The sequence below is a fragment of the Sciurus vulgaris genome (assembly GCF_902686455.1).
Source record: "Sciurus vulgaris genome assembly, chromosome: 1".
NCBI lineage: Eukaryota > Metazoa > Chordata > Mammalia > Rodentia > Sciuridae > Sciurus > Sciurus vulgaris.
In genome coordinates, this window is record NC_136461.1 from 144,026,098 (window position 1) to 144,045,246 (window position 19,149).

Below are 19,149 nucleotides of genomic sequence, written 5' to 3' on the forward strand. Positions count from 1 at the left end.
TTGCTGTGCTGAGGATTGAACACAGGGCCTTTTGCTTTCGAGGCAAGCACTCTACCAACCGGGCTATATCCCCAGCCCTACAAGGCAGTTTTTTAAAAATACTTTTTTTAGTTGTCAATGGATATTTATTTATTTATTTATTTAATTTATTTATATGCAGTGCTGAGAATCAAACCCAGGGCCTCACACATGCTAGGCAAACACTCTATCACTGAGCCACAACCCCAGCCCTCAAGACAGTTTTAACTGTTGTGGGTACCTTGAGGCCTCTATTTTTTCAAAGGTATTTTCTGTTCTTGCTCCTTTTCTTCTCCTAGAACTTCATTTAAATACATATTTGAATACTTGTAATGCTCTACAACAGTTCACTGAGGCTCTGCTCATTTTTTTCTTTCTCTTTTTTTCTTTTTAGTGCTTATTTTCTTCCCATATTTGTTTGGATGGGTCTAATGCTCTATCTTTTTTAATGCTCTAGCTTTTAATTTCACTCAATTCAGTCCAATGAATTTTTCATCTTAGATGAATTTTTCAGCTTTAGAAGTAACTTTTTTCCTATTTATTATTTCTCTTCTTGTGTTCATGACTTCTTTAAATTTGGAAATACATTTATAATAGTTTTTTTAAAGTCCTGTCTTCTCCATGCCATTTTTGACACTTTTTTTTTCCTTAATGAATCTTTCTCCAGTTATGATTTACATCCTCAGAGTTCTTATTTGCTGTCTCTCTCCCTGCATGGTGGCCTGAAAAGTGCCTTCGGGTAGACAGCTGAGATAACATAGTGCTCACCTGATTTGTTCTTGTATTAGGAAACACAGGCCTGTGCTGTTCAATGTCTGAAAAATTGTTTTACATATTTTGGCTAGTTTTATATTTGTATTTTGTGAAGGGTGATTCTGGCTCTGGTTCATGGCCCATTATATAATTTTTCAATGTAATTTTCTTTCCCTATCCTTACAACTATTGCTATGACCCAAATGTATCCCCCAAAATTCTTATGTTGAAATTTAATGTGATACATTAGAGATGGGGTCTCTAGGAGGTGAAAATAATTCATAAAGGTAAAACTCTCATGAATGGAGTAATGCCTTATAAAAGGGTGAGTTTGCCTTCTCTGTCCCTTACACCACATGAAGATACAGTGTTCATCTCCTCTAGAGGATCCATCAACAAACTACAATCTTAGAAGCAGAGAGCAGGCCTCACCAGACACCAAATCTGCTGGTGCCATGATCTTAAACTTACTAGCCTCCAGAACTGTGAGAAATAAATTTCTAGTCTTATAAATTACCCAGCCTCAGGTATTTGGTTACAGTAGCACAAAGCTATTCTCTGATTTTGGAACTCTTATTAGTCATATATTGAATTTCTTGACTTAATTTTTTAAGTTTCTTTTTTACTTGTTCATTTTCCATTCTTTTTCTTTTTAGTTCTTTTTGGAAAACTGCTTCAGTTTTATCATTTAAGTTTATATGAATGTTTGATTTCTCCTATCCTATTTTAATTTCTAAGTTTTCTCCCTTATTCACTTAATGTTACTTTAAAAAAATGGAATCCTGTTTTTATTTCAAGGTTATGAATCCCTTTTATTTCCCAGTCAGTCTCCTGATACAGCAATTGGTCAGGTATCTGGGTATATTCCCTGTGGTACGCTTAAGTGCTGAAATTGAGGATGATTTCTTTGGGATAGTCAAATTCCCTAAAGCACAACTCTTGCTTAGGGTTTTTAAGATACACAAGGCAGGGTTTGGGAGCCTGGTTTGTGTACATCCAAGGGAGGCAAGCACTGGCTCTCTAACATTTCAGTATTTAGTCTTTCACTAAATTCTCATTTTTCAACATTACCCTCTGTTCTGATTTTTAACTCACAGCCTCTCCAGTTCAACTTCTTCACAGATTAAACTTGTCCCCTATAACTTTATTAAGGTATTCTATCTAGGCAGTCTTTTAATTTTCTCTCCTTTTGCCCTTTAGCTTATGCATTGAAAGTTCAGGTATAAGGAAAGTATTTCCCTGATAAGCCATGAAAGAAGTTTCTCAAATTATAAAATGGAGAATAATGTATAATCTATTTGCTGTTGTTATAACAAAATGTCTGATGCTGGGTAAGGTATAAAGAAAAGAGATTTATTTAGTTAACAATTTTGGAGGTCCAAGATCATGGTCTATAGCATCTGCTTGGCTTTGGTGTGGACTCTCTGGCTACAGGACACGAAGTCAAGATGGCATCATGGTGGGAACACAATTCAAGAGTGAGAGATCACATTGCAAGACAGGAAGCCAGAGAGATTCAGGGACCAAGGTTTTTTGTTTGTTTGTTTTTTTGTCTTTTAAATAGCTCATTCTCATAGGAACTAACCTAGGTCCCTCAAGAACATAATCCTTTCTGAAGGTGGGCCCAATGATCTAATCACTTTTTACCTGGTTCTACCACCTCAACACTGCCACGCTGAAGACCCAGCTTCTAGCATATGAACCTCTGAGGAACAAACTCAAACCATATCACATGGAAAGAAATTTCTAACAGGTTTATACGGCTTTAGTTAGAAGAAGAAGAAGAAGAAGAAGAAGAGAAAACCAATGTAAAACCCCTGCATTCTATCCTGAAACATGCCAAAAGCATGGTACTTGACCAGACATACTCTCATTCTTGATAAATTTAGTACATTTCTGTTAACCTCTAATCTGCTCTCATGCTAATCCCTGAATTTCATTCAACATAAGTGGTCACCTCCTCTTTTTTGAAGCTCATTTTTCTGTTCTCATAAATCATTGACTCCTAACTAGTCTTCTAAAAGCCTCTAACTAGCATTCTTTTCTAACTAGTCTCTATATGTTGGTGTGTTTCTGTGCTTGGTTTTGACCTTATTTATCCTTCCTCTTTTCTGTGTTTCACCCGTTCCAGGGCTCTGAATGTGATGTGAATGCTGTTGACTCAAATTTATCTATCTAACCTCTCCATTGAACTCCAGACATCTATTTGACATGTCCATTTCAATATCCAATAGGCAATGCAAGAGAAGGAATCTATTCCTTCCCTAGTATCCCCAATTCATAAAGGCTTCCACTGTCTATCCATTTCCTCACACAAAAACCTGTTAGTCAACCCTGATTCTTCTCATTTCTATATGCCTACATCCTACTCATAAATAAATTCCATAGGTTTTATCTAAAAATAAACATCCAATCTACCCACTCTTCTTCATTGCTAAGCAACCATTTTACTTAGTTTCTGCAATAGTTTCCTGATATCTTTGCTGTCACTCTTGAAACTCATTTTTCACACAGTAGAGAAATCCTTTTAAAAATATAATCCTTTGGCTGGCTTTCTAGTGTACTTAAAATGAAGTCAGAACTTCATTTTATGAATTATGATTATGTTCTAAAAGGACCTTTATGATCTGGCCCATATACCTTTCTCTCTAATCTCATATTATTCTGTTGCCTCATTGTTCACTCAACAATTATTTATTGAGCAACTGCAATGTGTCAGAAATTGAGCTAGGACCCTATCACAATGTATTAGCTTCTTTTTGGTTCCTTGGACACTCCAAACTCTCTTTGGCCTCAGAGCTTTTGCATCTGCTGTTCCTTATGGCTAGCATGTTCTATCCCTACCTCTTTGCACATCTTCCCTTCTCATTCTTGAGATCTCAGTGTAAATGTTATTTCCTCAGAGGCATATTGATAACTTCATTTAAAATATCCACTGACTTTTTTGTTATGTAATCCTATATAATTCCTTTGTAGCACTTGCCACAATCTTCTTCATATGTGTATTTTCTTACCATTTTCTCCCTTGCCCCACTGAAATATAAGTTCCTTGAAGGACAGACCATATATATTTCTTATTTATTATGGTAAATGATAAAGTACATCCTAGGGCCTAGGACCTACTTCTTAAAGTACCTAGAATAGTGCCTGGTATGTAGAATATAATCTTTTTGAGTAGATTAACTTGATGGGGAAGTTCAGAAAAAACAACACAGAGGAAGTGACATGAATTCAATCTTGAAAATGAGAATGTGGTTATTTAGATATAGGTTGTTAGACTGTGGTTACAATTTTATTCTGGCTCTGTTATTAACATGGCCCTGAGTTATCATTGTAGACAAAACAGTTTGATCATAAGGTCATGCGGGAAAACGTCCACTGGGATCATTTGGAGCCTAGCAGTTTTGTCCTGTTATCAAACTTTCCTTCTCTGTTCAGAGTTAAAAGCATAATAGAATAAGACTTTAAAAGTAATGGCAGGGCTGGGGCTGTAGCTCAGTGGCAGAGCACTTGCTTAGCTTGTATGAGGCACTGGGTTTGATCCTCAGCACCACATAATAAAAAACAAATAAAATCGAGGCATTCTGTCCATCTACAACTGCAAAATTTTTTTAAAGTAATGGCAATAACTACAATGAACTTCATAATTATGATAATAACTATTTGGATTACATTAAGACACATTTATATATTCACGATTTATTATAGATTATTTGCCAAGCATTGGGCTTAAGACCTGGGTTCAGAAAAACATTTAGGGAAAATACTTATCCTGCACTTAAGATTGATGTCAATTTGGAAGATTGGAATCTTCCACTATTCTCTCTTAAGAAAAGGCAAAATTCTTTGCTTGACCACTGTTTCCATTTCTTGTAGGGGTGAATATGGAATATTGTACATAGTCCAGGTCTTCTCTGTCAATTAAAAAACCAATTCTGGTTCTGTCACTTTGAATAGTATCACATGTACTGTGTGTATGTATACATATGTGTGTATATATAAGAAATGTATACATACATGCATGTATATAAATACATGTGTATATATAAGAAAATGAAAATTCTGATAACAAATATAAAATGCTGAATAAATAAGACTAGAAGATAACTCTAAAATTAAAATATTTTTGAGTTTAGAATTTGTTTAGTGAAATACTTAAATCTTTCATGTTGTAAGTTGAAACAACTACTTGAGTTGGACTTGCTGTGTGGTCTTTTTTAAACAACCACCCTGATTGTTCAGTGAAATTTTGGATATTTTTAGGAATTCATTTGTACTAGAATACATATATTTATTTTCACAATTTACTGCTATAAGCAGTTATGGGATGGATTAGTTAATAGATATAAATTTGTAAATAAAGCTGATGCTGTTTGAAAGTAGTTCTGAAAACAAGAGCTCTGTATGTGGGATAAAGAAGCTCGTTTTTCCTCCTGTGATTCCTATGTCAATGTCAATAAATAATACCACAGTGCATCCCACTGCCGTAACAGAAACTTTGAGGTCAGAGCAATGACTCAACTCATAGGTAATTATTTCCAGGAAGCTTTTCCAAGCCCTAGGCTGTTATGTTTGGGTTACCATACTAAACAGGATGACACTGTAGTATCATTACTTGTTTACTGTAAGTTTCTTGAGGCCTGGAACTGAATTGTTCCTTCTTCTGCGGTGCAGTACCTGACAAATATGTAGGCGCCCAGTTCATATTCAAATAAATGAGTAACTGAATGAATGTGGCACAATATGATATAACATGGCACGAATACAGCTAGTACAAAGTAGAATAAATTCAACACCCAGGGTGGTTCTTCAAATAGGAGCAACCTGGAGAGAGTTCAGGTGTAGTCACAGTTACTAGAAGTTTATTCATTGGGAGATCAAAGTTAAGGGCAAGAAATTTAGTCTAGAAGGAAAAGTTTGATGGATACATGATGCAGACAGGAAAAAGCATGTAATTTATTCTCAGAGAAACTTTTACTCTGTTGGTAAAAGATGGAGGACTTGGGATATGGAGAAGAAAACCAGGTAAGAGAGCAGAATTATACAAATAAATATATTAAAAAGTAGAGATTCATAAGATAGTTTTAAAACAGATCCACACTAAATTTTAAGTGATATATTTTATAGATATTTCAAAACATACTTTTCAATCACCATTTGATGTAAATATTTAAAATTAATTTTCTTTATACTACCTTTATATGTATAAGATGGTTGTCGGCTGCTATAAGGTGATTAAGATTCTCCAGTATTTCTAAGTCTCTTATGTCATCAATATTATTGTTGCTGATATTCAGTATAGAGAGGGATTTCTGTAAGAAAAATAACTAAATTAGCATTAGTAAATAGTTTAAATACTATACATAGGAACTAAAAATACAAATTCTTAAGAAGTTGTAAGATTTATCAGGTTGTTTTGGCTTTTTATGCAAGAAAATAAACCATGGAGATCTTGTTTTAGCACTATTTATTTTTGGATGAAATTTTCAGAACATAGTATGTGATGTAAATTTTGGTTTTGCCTGTAGTTTCTCCATAAATTTTTATTTTCCTCTTCCATAATAAAAGATTTACAGAATAAAGAAGCCAAGAATAAAAAAAGAAAAAAAAAAAGATGCTCCCCAAACACAATGTTGAAAACAGAAAAATGCTTATTGTAATTTAAACAAATTATATTTTGTGCTAAATATCACTAAGATTTGTGCTTTACATAGGAAGAGATAATTTTTATCTTTGTTTTTGTGAAGAGGAAGGATGACTAAGCATGAACAAATATCTGGTTTTTATTTTTATATTTGCCTTTCTATAGTGGTTTCTCTTTACTGTCACTTGACTCAAAAGTCACTTGAAATAACAGTAAGCTAATTAATAAGAATTTTGATATAAGCTATTAATGAGGACGTAAATATACAATATGGCAACACTAAATCAAAGACATCTTAAATCTGAGGCACAGAAATCTCTACCAAGATTGAGTATACCACTGAGGATCTGCACTGATCAACCTTTAGAAAAAATATTTCCTGAAACATTTTAATACTTGAAATAAACCTGAAAAAATTATGACATATTTAGAACGTCAGAATCTGCTTGAATCCATGCAAAAATTGAGCTAGTAAAAATGTTTTTAGTGGTGTTTTCCAGTAAAACTAGCCATCCCCACAGTGGGGTCTGTCTAATCGGATCAGTTGAGGTTGAGCTGTGGTTGCTTACAGAGCAACCTCTATCCCATGAGAGGATGGGATAAAAACTAGTTCATTTCTCTGCATTGTTTTAAAGCTGCCAAATAATTGTGCATTCCTTTTTCCTTAGACTTTTCTCTAAAATTTAAAATTTTAAGCTATGATAATCACCAAGGCCCAAATTATGAATGACTTAACATCTGTATTAGAACTTAAATTTACATTAACCTTTCCATATTAGAACTTAAATTTACATAACCTTTCCATATTCATTTACTTATCTGGGAGGTGGGCATTCCTATCCCATTTTATAGTATCGTGATACTGAGACGTAATGTGGGAAAAGCAGCTTCAGTCCTCAAGCTCTCAACCTGTCATACAAACAGGAAGAGAACTTGCAGTGTCCAAATATATCTTCACCATGTCCCAGTTCCATTATAACTTGTTAATCATTATATTCTTTGTCAAAATATTCAAACGTGGCCTTACTGCCAGAGAACGAAGAGTTCTTGGATCAAATAGAAGCTTTTCTCCAAGGGGAAGCCTCTGACTCTCAACATGAAGTTCTCTTAGTTCTTCCAATCCTTCTAAACCTTCTATGACAGCAATGTAATTGCCTCCCAGATATCTGAAACATAGACATAATTCTAAATAGACTTTGAGAATGCTATGGTATTTTTTAAAAAAATATTTTTTTAGATGTTGATTGAGCCTTATTTTACTCATTTATATGTGGTACTGAGAATTGAACACAGTGCCTCCCACGTGCTAGGCAAGCGCTCTACCACTGAGCCACAACCCCAACCCCAAGAATGCTACGGTCTTTACACATAATAAAAGTGTAATAAAATCACTCAGCTGTGTGAAAATTGTGTACACAGAATACTATACTTCTATACTGAATCTATGAAAGGTTTATCTAAATAGCAATAAGTTGTATTTTTACACTTAAGTTAGTCTAAGAAATATATTTTTACTTTTTCTAAAATGTGAGAATTGAGACAGTCCTTAGTAAACTATCTACCAGGGCTTTTCATGGGTATAGAGAATCACCTGTAGGTTTAAAAATGAAGATTTTTTGGCATAACTCCCAGAAATTCTGATTTAGATATCTAGGTTGGAACCCAGTCATTTTTTTAAAATTTATTTTTATTGTACACAAATGGGATACATACTGTTTCTTTGTTCGTACACGAAGTAAAGGCATACCATTTGTGTAGTCATACTTTTACATAGGATAATAGTGTTTGATTCATTCTGTTATTTTTTCCTCCCCCCCCCACCCCTCTTTTCCCTCTATATAGTCCTTCCTCCATTCTTACCTCCCTCCCAAGAACCCAGTCATTTTAAATGAGCATTCCCCACCCTACTCTTATTGTCCCCATTATGAGGCCTTTGGTCCACTTTTGTGAAGCATGGTAGTTATTCTAGTCTGGGGAAATGTGGATCTACCAGTATTCATTGCCTAATTATAATTACTATAGGCAGTAAATGCCTTTTTACAATCAAATGTACATGAACATGACCAATTCTATGACATTGATCTTTTGAAACATGTGATTCTGAAAAGCACAGAACTTATCTGGGTTCCATGGAAACTTTTTTCACTAGTTAAGTCATAGGAGGATGTTTTAGGTGTCCCTATAAGTTCATAATACAACTTACTCCACCAAAAAAGAAAGATACATCAAGCTTAATAAAACATAAATTGTTCAGTTTACATGTGAAACAGTTTATTTCATATGAATAACAATATGTAAGAAAATAAAAATTGAAGCCTGTTCCACAAAATATATGTGAGAATCAGACTCAATTACATATTAAATTTACTTGTGAAACAATGCAGAAAATGGAAATGCCTGCCTGCATAAAATATATACTCTAAGGATGACAGTTAAATTATTAAAAAATAAAAGCACTTACAGTTTTTCCAGTTTCTTTAATGACCTGAGGTTCTCTATATATGAAATACAATTGTTTTGTAGGTACAGATGGGTCAGATTTGTGGCATAATTCAGGTTAGTGATTTGACTAATACGATTATCATATAAATATAAAACACTAAGATTTTTGCAAAGAGAGAGGTCTTCCTAAAAGGAAAACAACAACAGTCATTTTTAATTTCTCCTAAAAACTGAGACATTTGTTTTCCAGAAAGTTTTTCATGTGAACATTCTATAAATTCCCTTAGGGTTTATATAAATGAAAACTATTTCTCTCTTCTTGGCATAGTCAAAATGATACTAGAATGATTACAAAATAAGTTCTAGGATTTAACATTCTGTAATTATATCAGTAAAATTGTATTTGTTAAGATTTTTCCCAGTGCAAGCAATTTTCCTTGGAAGCAATTAGGGTCCTCTGAAAGTAGAAGCATTGAACAAATTATTGTTCCAATGTTAAAAAACCAGGCTTACTCTTTCTGTGTGTCTGGAAGTAAACTGCTACTGTTTATAATACTGAAAAGCAGAAGTCATCCAATATTCAAGATTAATGGATTAACTAAAAATATGATAATGCTATTGAAGTGAATAGTGTAAAACCATTAAATATCCTTATACTCTCTATAGTAATATCTTACAAATTTAATAATACATAATTAAATGAAAACAGTACATTCCTTATGACCCAATTTTGGAAAATTATATTACTACATGCCTAGAAAAGACTGGAAGGACAATACCTAAGTATTAAAAATGGGTATCTCTGAATGGTAGGATATTTCTTCTTTTTATATATATTTTATTCTAAAAAAATTTGTTCTCAGTGCTAGGGGATCAAACTCAGGGCTTTGTACATGCTAGGCACTCAAGCATTCCATTACACTCCCAGTCCTGTTTAGTTTGTCTTAAGATAGGGTCTTACTAAGTTGAGGTTGGCCTTGAACTTTCAATCTTCCTGCCTTAGCCTCTCAAGTGAATAAGATTACAGGTGCGTGGTACCACATCCAGTTAAACACCAATTACATCTGAGATAAGGGGGAAAAAAAGGTAATTTTATCTTATTTACTTATTTATTTAATCTTTTTTGGAACTGGGGGTTCAACCCAAGACTTTGGAGATGCAAGGCAGACGCTTTGCCACTGAGCTACATCCCAGCCTAAATAAAGGTAATTTTAAAAGACTGCTATTTTTGAATGGTGGTAGAATTACCCTAGAATAATTCTCCCTACAAGAGGGAGAGGAAAATTCTGCTACAAAATGTGTCAGCCTTCATTAACATCACATTTTGGAAACTTTAAGTTTATAACTTCTTATTTTAGTGTGAATTACTTTAACTAGTTTGCATTCCTCCTGACAAAGATCAAACATGCTGTGGAAATATAGATTGTTTTGAGGACAAAAGAGCTTTACTTAAGGGCTCTTTGGGTCTTCCTGGAGAAAGCAGTCTTATATGGTATGATAAGGTAGAGAGCTCTGAGCAACAAAAGAGAAACAGGAGGCCTGGGGCTGTTGGATCCTTGGAGAGAAGGATCAGCAGAGAACCAGAAATGATATAAGAGCGGGCTGTGGCTCTGCAAAAACAAAAACAAAACATTTTTTTTTTTCTTAATTTTGCCATAGCAGGCATTGAACTCAGGCATGTCAGGCAAGTGATCTACTGCTTTGCTATGTCCCTAACCCCCTTCAAAACATTCTTAAGGGACAGTTTTTGCCTGGGGCTTTGGTATTTCATTCATCCATTCATTTGACAAATGTTTATTAGGCATTTAATATGAGTCAGGTATTGTACTGGATAGGAGGTTTAGAATGATGTGTACAAAATAGACATGATCCTTGCCCTCATATAACTTCTATGTTTCTGAGAAATTTTCTCTCATCTGTAGTCTTTAAGACATACTGGGGACAACAGATTGGTATCTACAAATGATCACAAAAAGTTATTTCAGCCTTTAAAATTTCCTAAATTAAAGCCAAGAATTACCTTAGCACTGAGAAAATGCAATTTCAGAATATATTCAAGTCCAACATGTTCTTGTCTGATAAAACTAACCCACTCCAACACACACACACACACACACACACACACACATACACACACACACACAACCAGTTAAATTAGGTACAAAACAATTTCAGTTGACTTTTTTTGTGGGTGGCATCTCTTAGGATCCAATCCAGGATCTTGGGCATGCTAAGCACACACTCTACCACTGAGTTATATCCCTGCTGCCACTGTTGATCTTTTGAATTATGGTACTCACATAGTTATTTCATAACATTTGATGTGTCAAATATTATATTGCAAGGCTCTGGAATAATACAAAAACATCTTTGAAATTATTTTCAAATCCAGATTGCCACACTATATAGAGTATTGTAGGGGAACAGAAACAATAGTATCTAAAATATATTCATGAAAATCACAATGGTACATTTATAGAAAATAAGTTTGATATCACAAGAAGGAAATTAAAAAGAAAACATACTATAAAGCTTACTAGTAAAAATACAGTTAATAAGTTTAATTAATAATAGAGTTAATATGTTAGGTATACCCTCAGACCAATTTCTAAACTTTACATTGGTTAATGATATAAAAATAAGAAATAATTTGAGTTCTTACAATTGCATCTATATTTTTGTCTGAAAAATTTATATGAGTTAATTTCTTCAGGCAATGTGCCATGGTTTCTTCTTTTCGGGGTTTAAGATTGCTGTTTTTGGCAATTAGTTCCAAGGTCAGTCGAACCATGATTTCTCTATAAACCAAACTCTCAGCAATAGCTCTGTTTTGATATCATGTCCAGAAGCAGGTTTAGATATTGTTTATTTCCAACTTTCTAAAAATTAAAAAAAAGGGAATATTATGATATCACATAGCAATTTAGGAAAGTTATTTTGATTTAGGTTTTTTCTTTTTTCTTTTGTTTTTGCAGCATGGAGGATTGAACCCACGAGTGCTTCAGCACTGAGCTACATCCCCAGCCCTTTTAGTTTTTGTTTGTTTATTTGTTTGTTTTTTGCGAGAGGCTTACTCTGTTGCCCAGGCTGGTCATGAACATGTGATCCTTCTGCCTCAGTCTCCCAAATAGCTGGGATTACAATGTGTGCTACTGTACCCGGCTTCTTTAATTTTCTTAAATAAAACTATTTGATGAGTTAGTCCACAGACATTTTTATGAGCATTGAGGTATTTTCTAAGCATATAGACTTAACTTATATTAAAAAGACTTAAGACATCAAAATTAATTAAGTGCATAGTATTCATTTGCTTTTACTTTTAAATCTTTTCCTCTCAAATAGCATTGAACTGTTATTGTGGGCATCTTTTGAAGGATAATTTATTATCTTTTGGAGTCAAAAAGGACCTCAAGGAATAGTTTCTATTGTTCTCATTTCATAGGTGAAGAAACTAAGTCCCAGAGATTTATCTGCAATTACTCAATCTAGAGGCAGTTGAGAATGACATCAGGTTTTCTGGCTCCTTTTCACATAATAACCACAGTAAATCTGTTTCCAAAATTCCAAAATCAGAACACATATATTGAAAAGCTTGAGTTATATAGAGGATAATGCTACAAGACACTTAAAAGTGGAGCTAGCCTAGGAATTTTGTTATGTTATGTTACTGCAGCTATAATTCTGAAAGAGGCAACATAATGTAGTATTTCTCGGTCCAAATGGCCTGGTTCAGATTTTGGCTTCACTGATCACTGGGTAGGCAGTCTTAGGTTATCTCAAATTTCTCATAATATAAGGGATTGGGTCATGGTTCAGCAGTAGACCCTAGTGTTCCTGAGGCCCTGGGTTCCATCTCCAGTAGAACAAAAATAATAAAATAAGAAACAAAATAAGGAGCCGGGTATAGTAGTTCAGGTGCTTAAAGAGGCTGAAGCAGGAGGAGTTTTTGTTTGTTTGTTTTGCAGTACTGGGAATTGAACCCAGAGCCTTGTGCTTGCAAGGAAAGCACTCTTATCAACTGAGCTATATCCCCAGCCCAGAAGGAGTTTTTTTTTTTTTTTTTTTTTTTAATATTTTTTAGTTGTTCATGGAGCTTTATTTAATTATTTGTATGCAGTGCAGTGCTGAGGATAGAACCCAGGGCCTCATACATGCTAGGCAAGCGCTCTACCACTGAGCCACAACCCCAGCCCCTGAGCTCAGGAGTTTGAAGCCTGTTGAATGTGTAAGAACCTGTCTCAAAAGAATAAATAAAACAAGAAAAATGGTATCTATTTCTGAGGTAGGAGGACCCAATCCTCCCGAAGTAATACTTTTCACTTTTTCTCTTTCCTTCTAAAATAGTTGACCTCACAGGAAGTGCTGAATTGAGTTTCCTGGAGAAGAAGACTGACTCTATATTGAATTTTACTGTAGTTTCTCTAAATGATCAAGGTATTTATTCTCTGTGGGTGATACGTAATAAGAGAAGTTCCTCACAACCAGATCATCACTTACACAAACTTTTTCAAGCCGATGGATGTAATTGCTATTTCTTATATTTCACCCATTTTTGCTAGTGAGTTTTGTTTTATAAGTAATTTTTAGAACACACATATTTCCATCAGATACTAATCTTCCTTTCATTGATTTTATCTGTTGCAAATATCTTTTCATCGGCTAGTCTATTTGCTCTCTCTCTCTCTTTGACTTGTTTTTAAAGTTATTTTCTGAAAACGAAGTTTTTTCTGTTTTTGAACATTAGCCCTGTGCATCACTTTCCTACAGCTCATGTTTTATGCTTTTTGTGGTAACTCCTTCCCTAATTTTAAAAGAATGACATTGCCAGGTGCAATGGCGCATGGTTCTAATCCCAGAGACTCAGGAGGCTGAGGTAGGAGGATCACAAGTTCAAAGTCAGCCTCAGCAACTCAGCAAGGTTCTGAGCAACATAGTGAGAGCCTGTATTGAAACAAAAATAAGAAGGCTGAGGGACATGGCTCAGTGGTTAAGTACCCCCGAGTTTAATTCCTGGTACCAAAAAAAGAAGGAAAAAAAATAATTAAAGGCATCATACTATAGTGATACATGTATTTCCATGTTTATAGCAGCACAGTTCACAATAGGCAAACTATGGAACCAGCCTAGGTTTCCATCAATAGATGAATGAATAAAGAAAATGGAGTGTATATATACATAATGGAGTTTTATTCGGCCATAAAGAAAAATGAAATTATGTTACTGCAGGAAAACAGATGGAACTTGAGGCCATTATGTTAAGCAAAATAAGCTAAACTCAGAAGGTCAAGAGTGAGGGTGTATGTTTTTTCTCATATGTGGAAACTAGAGAGGAAAAAGGAGAAGAAAGGTGGTGAGATGGGCTGGGATGGCCATGTGGAAAGAAAAAAGAGTGTATGCACTTGTCTTACTGCTGAACTCAAAGTATTTGCAATTTTCACTACTATGTATAATGTTTGCTTTATTTATTTATTTTTTTGTAGGTAGCCACTCTCGGATTAAGAAAGTTCTTTTCTACTCAGTTTGTAAATATATTTCTTTTTAAATCACTAATTTGGGGGCTGGAGGTGTAGTTCAGTGGTAGAGTACCTGTTCAGTATTTGTGTGCAGTTCTAGGTTCAATTTCAAGCACGAATAAAGAAAAAACAAAAACCAAAAAATTCCTGAATGGATGTTGACTCTGTGAGTGTGTGCACACACGTGCATGCAAATGTGTGTATTAGAATATGTGGTGAAATATGTTAAAGACTTATGTTAAAATGTTTTACATTCCAGAGATATATCACACAGAATAGCATATACTAGATACACTGGATCTAAGTGAATTGAGTTTGCTAATATTTTATTTAGGATCTACTTTATCTATGCTTCTTTAGGGACTTTGGCCAGTAATTTTTTTTCTTATTCTTTGATGGCTGGATTTTGGTATCCAAAGCTAACTAAAATCAGCTAGTGAATATTCGTACTTTTTCTTCCTCAAATATATGATTAAAATCTCCTGTAAAACCAACTGGGCCTGGTGGGTTCTCATTTGGGGGGTAATGGTTTTAAGGAGATTAATGTTTAACTACTGTTTTAGTTTCTTTAATGGTCATAGGTCTCTTCAGGTTTTCTGCTTCTTTTGGAATCCATTTTGGTAAATTTTGTGTATTTCATAGGAAATTAACCTTTCTGCTTATATTTTAAATTTATTGTCAGAAATTTATTCTATTTTAATATGCCAGTCTTTGCTACTGCTTTGATTGATACTTCCCTTTCTCATCCCTAATTTTTTTCTCCATTTTCCCCTTGATTAGTCTTTCTGGTTTTTCTTGAATAAGGTTGTCTGTTTTATTAGCACATTCAAAGGACACCAATTTTAGTTTTGTTGACCATCTCTATTGTATCTCTGCTTCAATTTTATTACTTAATTTTTCTCTTTTTGAATTTTCTTTCCGCCTACATTCAGGTTTATTTTGTTTTCCCCAAGGTCTATCTTTTAATATAAATATACATAAATATATTTAAGATTAGAATTCTCTACTCTTAGCTGATTCTACCAGATTTGATTTTTCATACAGATGTTTTCAATTTTTAATATCCTTTTATGCTTTTGTTGGCCCATATTTAAAATTTTTAAATCTTAGAACCTTTTTTCCTGAAAAATTTAATTGTCCTTTTTATACTGGTAACTATAAAACACATTTGTTAATTTAATCATTTTTGCACTGGGAACTGAACCCAGGGACACTACCACAGAGCTACCTCTCCTTTCTATTTTTTATTTTAAGACAAGAGTCTTGTGTAAGTTACTGAGGGTCTCTGGAAATTGTGATCCTCCTGAGTAACTGGGATTATAGGAGAGCCCAGTGAAAACGTACATTTAAAAGAGGTTATCCACCCCAGGGCCCCCCCTTGGTAACTGAGGGAGATTGCTATATTGGTTTCTTTTCAGGAACAACCCTGTGATATGGAGGTGATCCCTGTGGGGTTAACTCTGATGAAAGGGAGACAGGAGTCACAATGGATTTATCCTCCTTTCCCTCATGGACTTTTGGGAAACATATTCATTTCAGAAGATCCCTTTGAAAACATGTGGTAGTCTTCAGAGTAACACTTTCTTCTGTTTGCTCTCCTTCCATCTCTGTGCAGTTCATTTTTTTCCTTTACTTTCCTTCACTCTACTTCCCTGAGATTGCAACCCAAGAAAAGTGCTATCACAAGTTTTTGCTTAAGGCTGTTTTTCAACCTGAACTAAAATAAATTTTGGGTCTAAATCCTCATAAAGGCCTATCCACATGCAAGAGAGACAAACTTTAATCTCTAACCTCTTGGATTTCTTTTTTTTCTGGTTGGACCTGAGAATTAAATTGACATAAGACAGAGCAAAAGGAGAAAAGCATATAAATTTATTTAATACAAATTTTAAGTGGCATGGGAACCTTTGAAATGAAGACTCAAAGACATAGAGCTGAGCACTTATATACTGAATTAAGAGTAGGAAATCCTGAAAATGTGACAAGGCAAAGGGGATTGGGCTAAGGTAGCCAACTGTGAAGAAGTGGCTAGGAAGTTAAGGGTTAATCTAAAAGTTTGTATGGATTTTCCTGGACCTCAGCTTCCCATCCATGATGGTAAGAATGATAATTTTCTACTATAGAAACGGCCTTTTTCACATGGAAATTGCATTTCTTGCTTTTAAGAAACAAAATAAAGGTCAGTAATGTTGCACCTGTTGTTCCTTAAAGGCCTTTAGCTCAATACAGCCAATATGCCAGAGCAGCATATTTTAGGATGGCATAATCTTAACTCTGTCACTATAGAGGAATTCTGTCTCTACAACTGATGTTTGTGGAGAAGAAAAATTTTAAGAATTTCAGATAATTAAAAGTGGAAAGAGGCAAACTTAAATAAAGTATTTATTAAACCAAGGGAAAGTCAAAGGACCTAATTAATAATTAAAAAAAAAAAAAAACTTTCCAGGAATTTGACAGAACTGAACATTTAAAAATCATCGACGTTTAACTCAAAAGAACCTGCACTGTAGCAGTACACAAGGAAGATTATTTCGCAAAACACTTGTCACATTTGTTAAAATAAAACTTTAAACTTTATTGGTATTGTAATTTCATTGTGTAGAAAAATTATAAACTTTCAGGAGTCTAAACTGAACCCAATAGTGTGGGCTTGGATACATTTTAGAACATACTAATAAAAACAATTACGTCAACACTTGTGGTGTGTCCTTGCTTTTCTTTTAGATGAGATTCATTATTTTCTAAAGTGTGAGAAACGCCTTTTCTGCATTTCCTCCCACTAGATAATGTCATCTCGGGCTCCGATTGCTAGGCTCTCTCTCCAGATCCCAGTGGGAACAGCTTAGAGCTGCGTTCTGGAAGTCATTAAGTGGCCCCCTCGACTTTCATTCCCGGGATTTCCACAGGCCAGACGAGATGGACGGTTTCCCAAGTTAGTTTCCACCTACATTTCTACTCTGCGAGTCCCAGGCTCAGCGGCCTCAGCCCTCAAGCTTTCAAAACCCTTTGGAACTCAGACGCGCCCGCGGCGCCTGCCTCTCGCTCAGCCCGGCGACCCCGCTTCCACCGCCTCCTTCCTCCGGAGCTGTTTCCCAATCTTGCCTGATCCTAGTAATTTGTTAAAAATTCAGACTTTGCGTTTTTCTGGAAATTCTAGATGTCTAGAGACAGGGCCCAGGGACCTGCATTTTAACAATCGTCCCAGGAGAGTCTTACTGGCAGGCAAGGTTGTGAAACGTGGCTCTGGGGTTCCCTCTGTCTCCACGCTCCTTCCCGCGAGTCCCCTCACCGCTCGCTGGACTAGTCTGGTCAGTACCTCCGGTTTGGTAAGTTGCGCCGGCCTCCGGTCCTCGGCAGCCTCCACGCAGTTGCCGAGCAACAGGACGCTCCCGGTCTACCCGCGGCTCGCGGGAAGTATCGCGAAGCTGCAGGAAGTGCCCTCTCCTGTGGCCCCTGCGGTCCTATGGATTGTGACGTGGCATCCAAGGTGTTTGATGTTGCCAACTAGGCAATCTCCAAACTGAGGCCAGTTGATTGAGCTGGCCGTGAGGCATCGGTTTCATAGGCAGTAGACGGAACAGTATTTGTTAGGGCACCATTTCCTATTCTTGGAGCATCAGATTTGACTATTGAAGTGTCCAGTAACCGCTTTGTCCCACTATCGGATCAGAAAAGTCTGAATCAAGGTGCAGCCAGTTCTCCACCTTTTCTCCGATAAAACCCAAACTCAGGGTGACATTCAAGAGCATTCTCATGTCTCCCCTTACCGTTTACCCCTTTACCCCTACTCTCCAGAATTCCCCAGTATTCCCAGTTCTAAAAAGATCTTCCCTCCCTAATCCTCCCCACAGGGTAGCGATAGCACACACTTTACTCCCGCTTTCATTACTTGCATCCTTTCTGAAGACCTTCCTGCAGACTCCATCTTTGTTAAGTGATGTTACTTTTTGTTCTCAGCATAGCTGGGATGTATTAAGTTCTTTAGCATAGCACTTAACACTTTACCGTTTGTTATTTACCCGTACTACAATAAGGTGATACATTATTTGAGGACAAGGATTATGTCTTTTACCTTGTTATTCCCAGGTACCAGGAAGGTGCCTTGAGGAGTCACTTCTTAAGTGTATGTAAAATGAATAATTTATCAATGAAAGAACAGTAGGACAAAGAACAGATATTTACAGTGGAGAGAGACAGGCTTAATAGAGTTACAGTGAAACAAGTCTGAGTGTAAAGGACAGAGTATATCTGAGAGTACCTGCTGTGTTCTGACAGTACAAGGTTATCATTGCAATTTCTTGAGCAAAGAAGCATCAAGAGTGTATCTGTTAAAGTTACAAGGCAGCTTAGAGCCAGTAAGGGCAGTCCAATTGCCATCGTGCAGATAAGGAGACTACTGGGCTTAGAAAGAGGAAAGAAATATGTTTAAGGTCACACCTGGGGTGGCAGAGAGGGAACTTATTCTTGGGCTCCTGATTTCAAGTCTGGTTTTCCTTACAATAGGAATAGCTTTAGAAGGGGTTGGAGATCAGGGCAGAGAAATCATAACTTCATTCAAAATATTGTTGGTAAATTCCATTTGTGAAGTAATCTTGCCCCAAATGGGATGAAGACAAAAAAGTAGAAAGTAATGAATAAATTTAGGAGATTTATTGAAATATGATTTAGTAGAGATTGGATAAAGGGAGAGGAGAAGATAATTCCCAAGGTGTTAGCTAGGACAAAGTATTAATACTGGAGAAAGAGGAGAGACGGCAATTAATTTGAGGGGATGGGAAT

The 19,149-nt window shown here is 35.6% G+C and overlaps 1 protein-coding gene across 5 annotated transcripts in view; it reads right to left on the reverse strand.

Moving 5' to 3' along the window:
* PPP1R42 (protein phosphatase 1 regulatory subunit 42) overlaps nt 1-17,761 on the reverse strand; it is a 54,607-nt gene extending 36,846 nt beyond the window's left edge. For 3 of the 5 annotated variants that reach the window (XR_013757807.1, XM_079104671.1, XM_079104668.1), the window contains exons 1-5: nt 17,687-17,761; nt 11,520-11,736; nt 8,877-9,043; nt 7,443-7,581; nt 5,967-6,083 (exon numbers count right to left, since the gene is read on the reverse strand). Coding sequence is in view for 4 of the 5 variants with exons in the window: in XM_079104671.1 (XP_078960797.1) it covers nt 5,967-6,083; nt 7,443-7,581; nt 8,877-9,043; nt 11,520-11,648 (552 nt within the window). In the remaining variant the exon portion in view is untranslated. Of the gene's footprint in view, nt 1-5,966; nt 6,084-7,442; nt 7,582-8,876; nt 9,044-11,519; nt 12,063-17,586 lie in introns of those variants that run through there. The other 2 variants (XM_079104670.1, XM_079104669.1) reach the window with 2 other exon arrangements.
* Between the last annotated feature and the right edge of the window lie 1,388 nt (nt 17,762-19,149).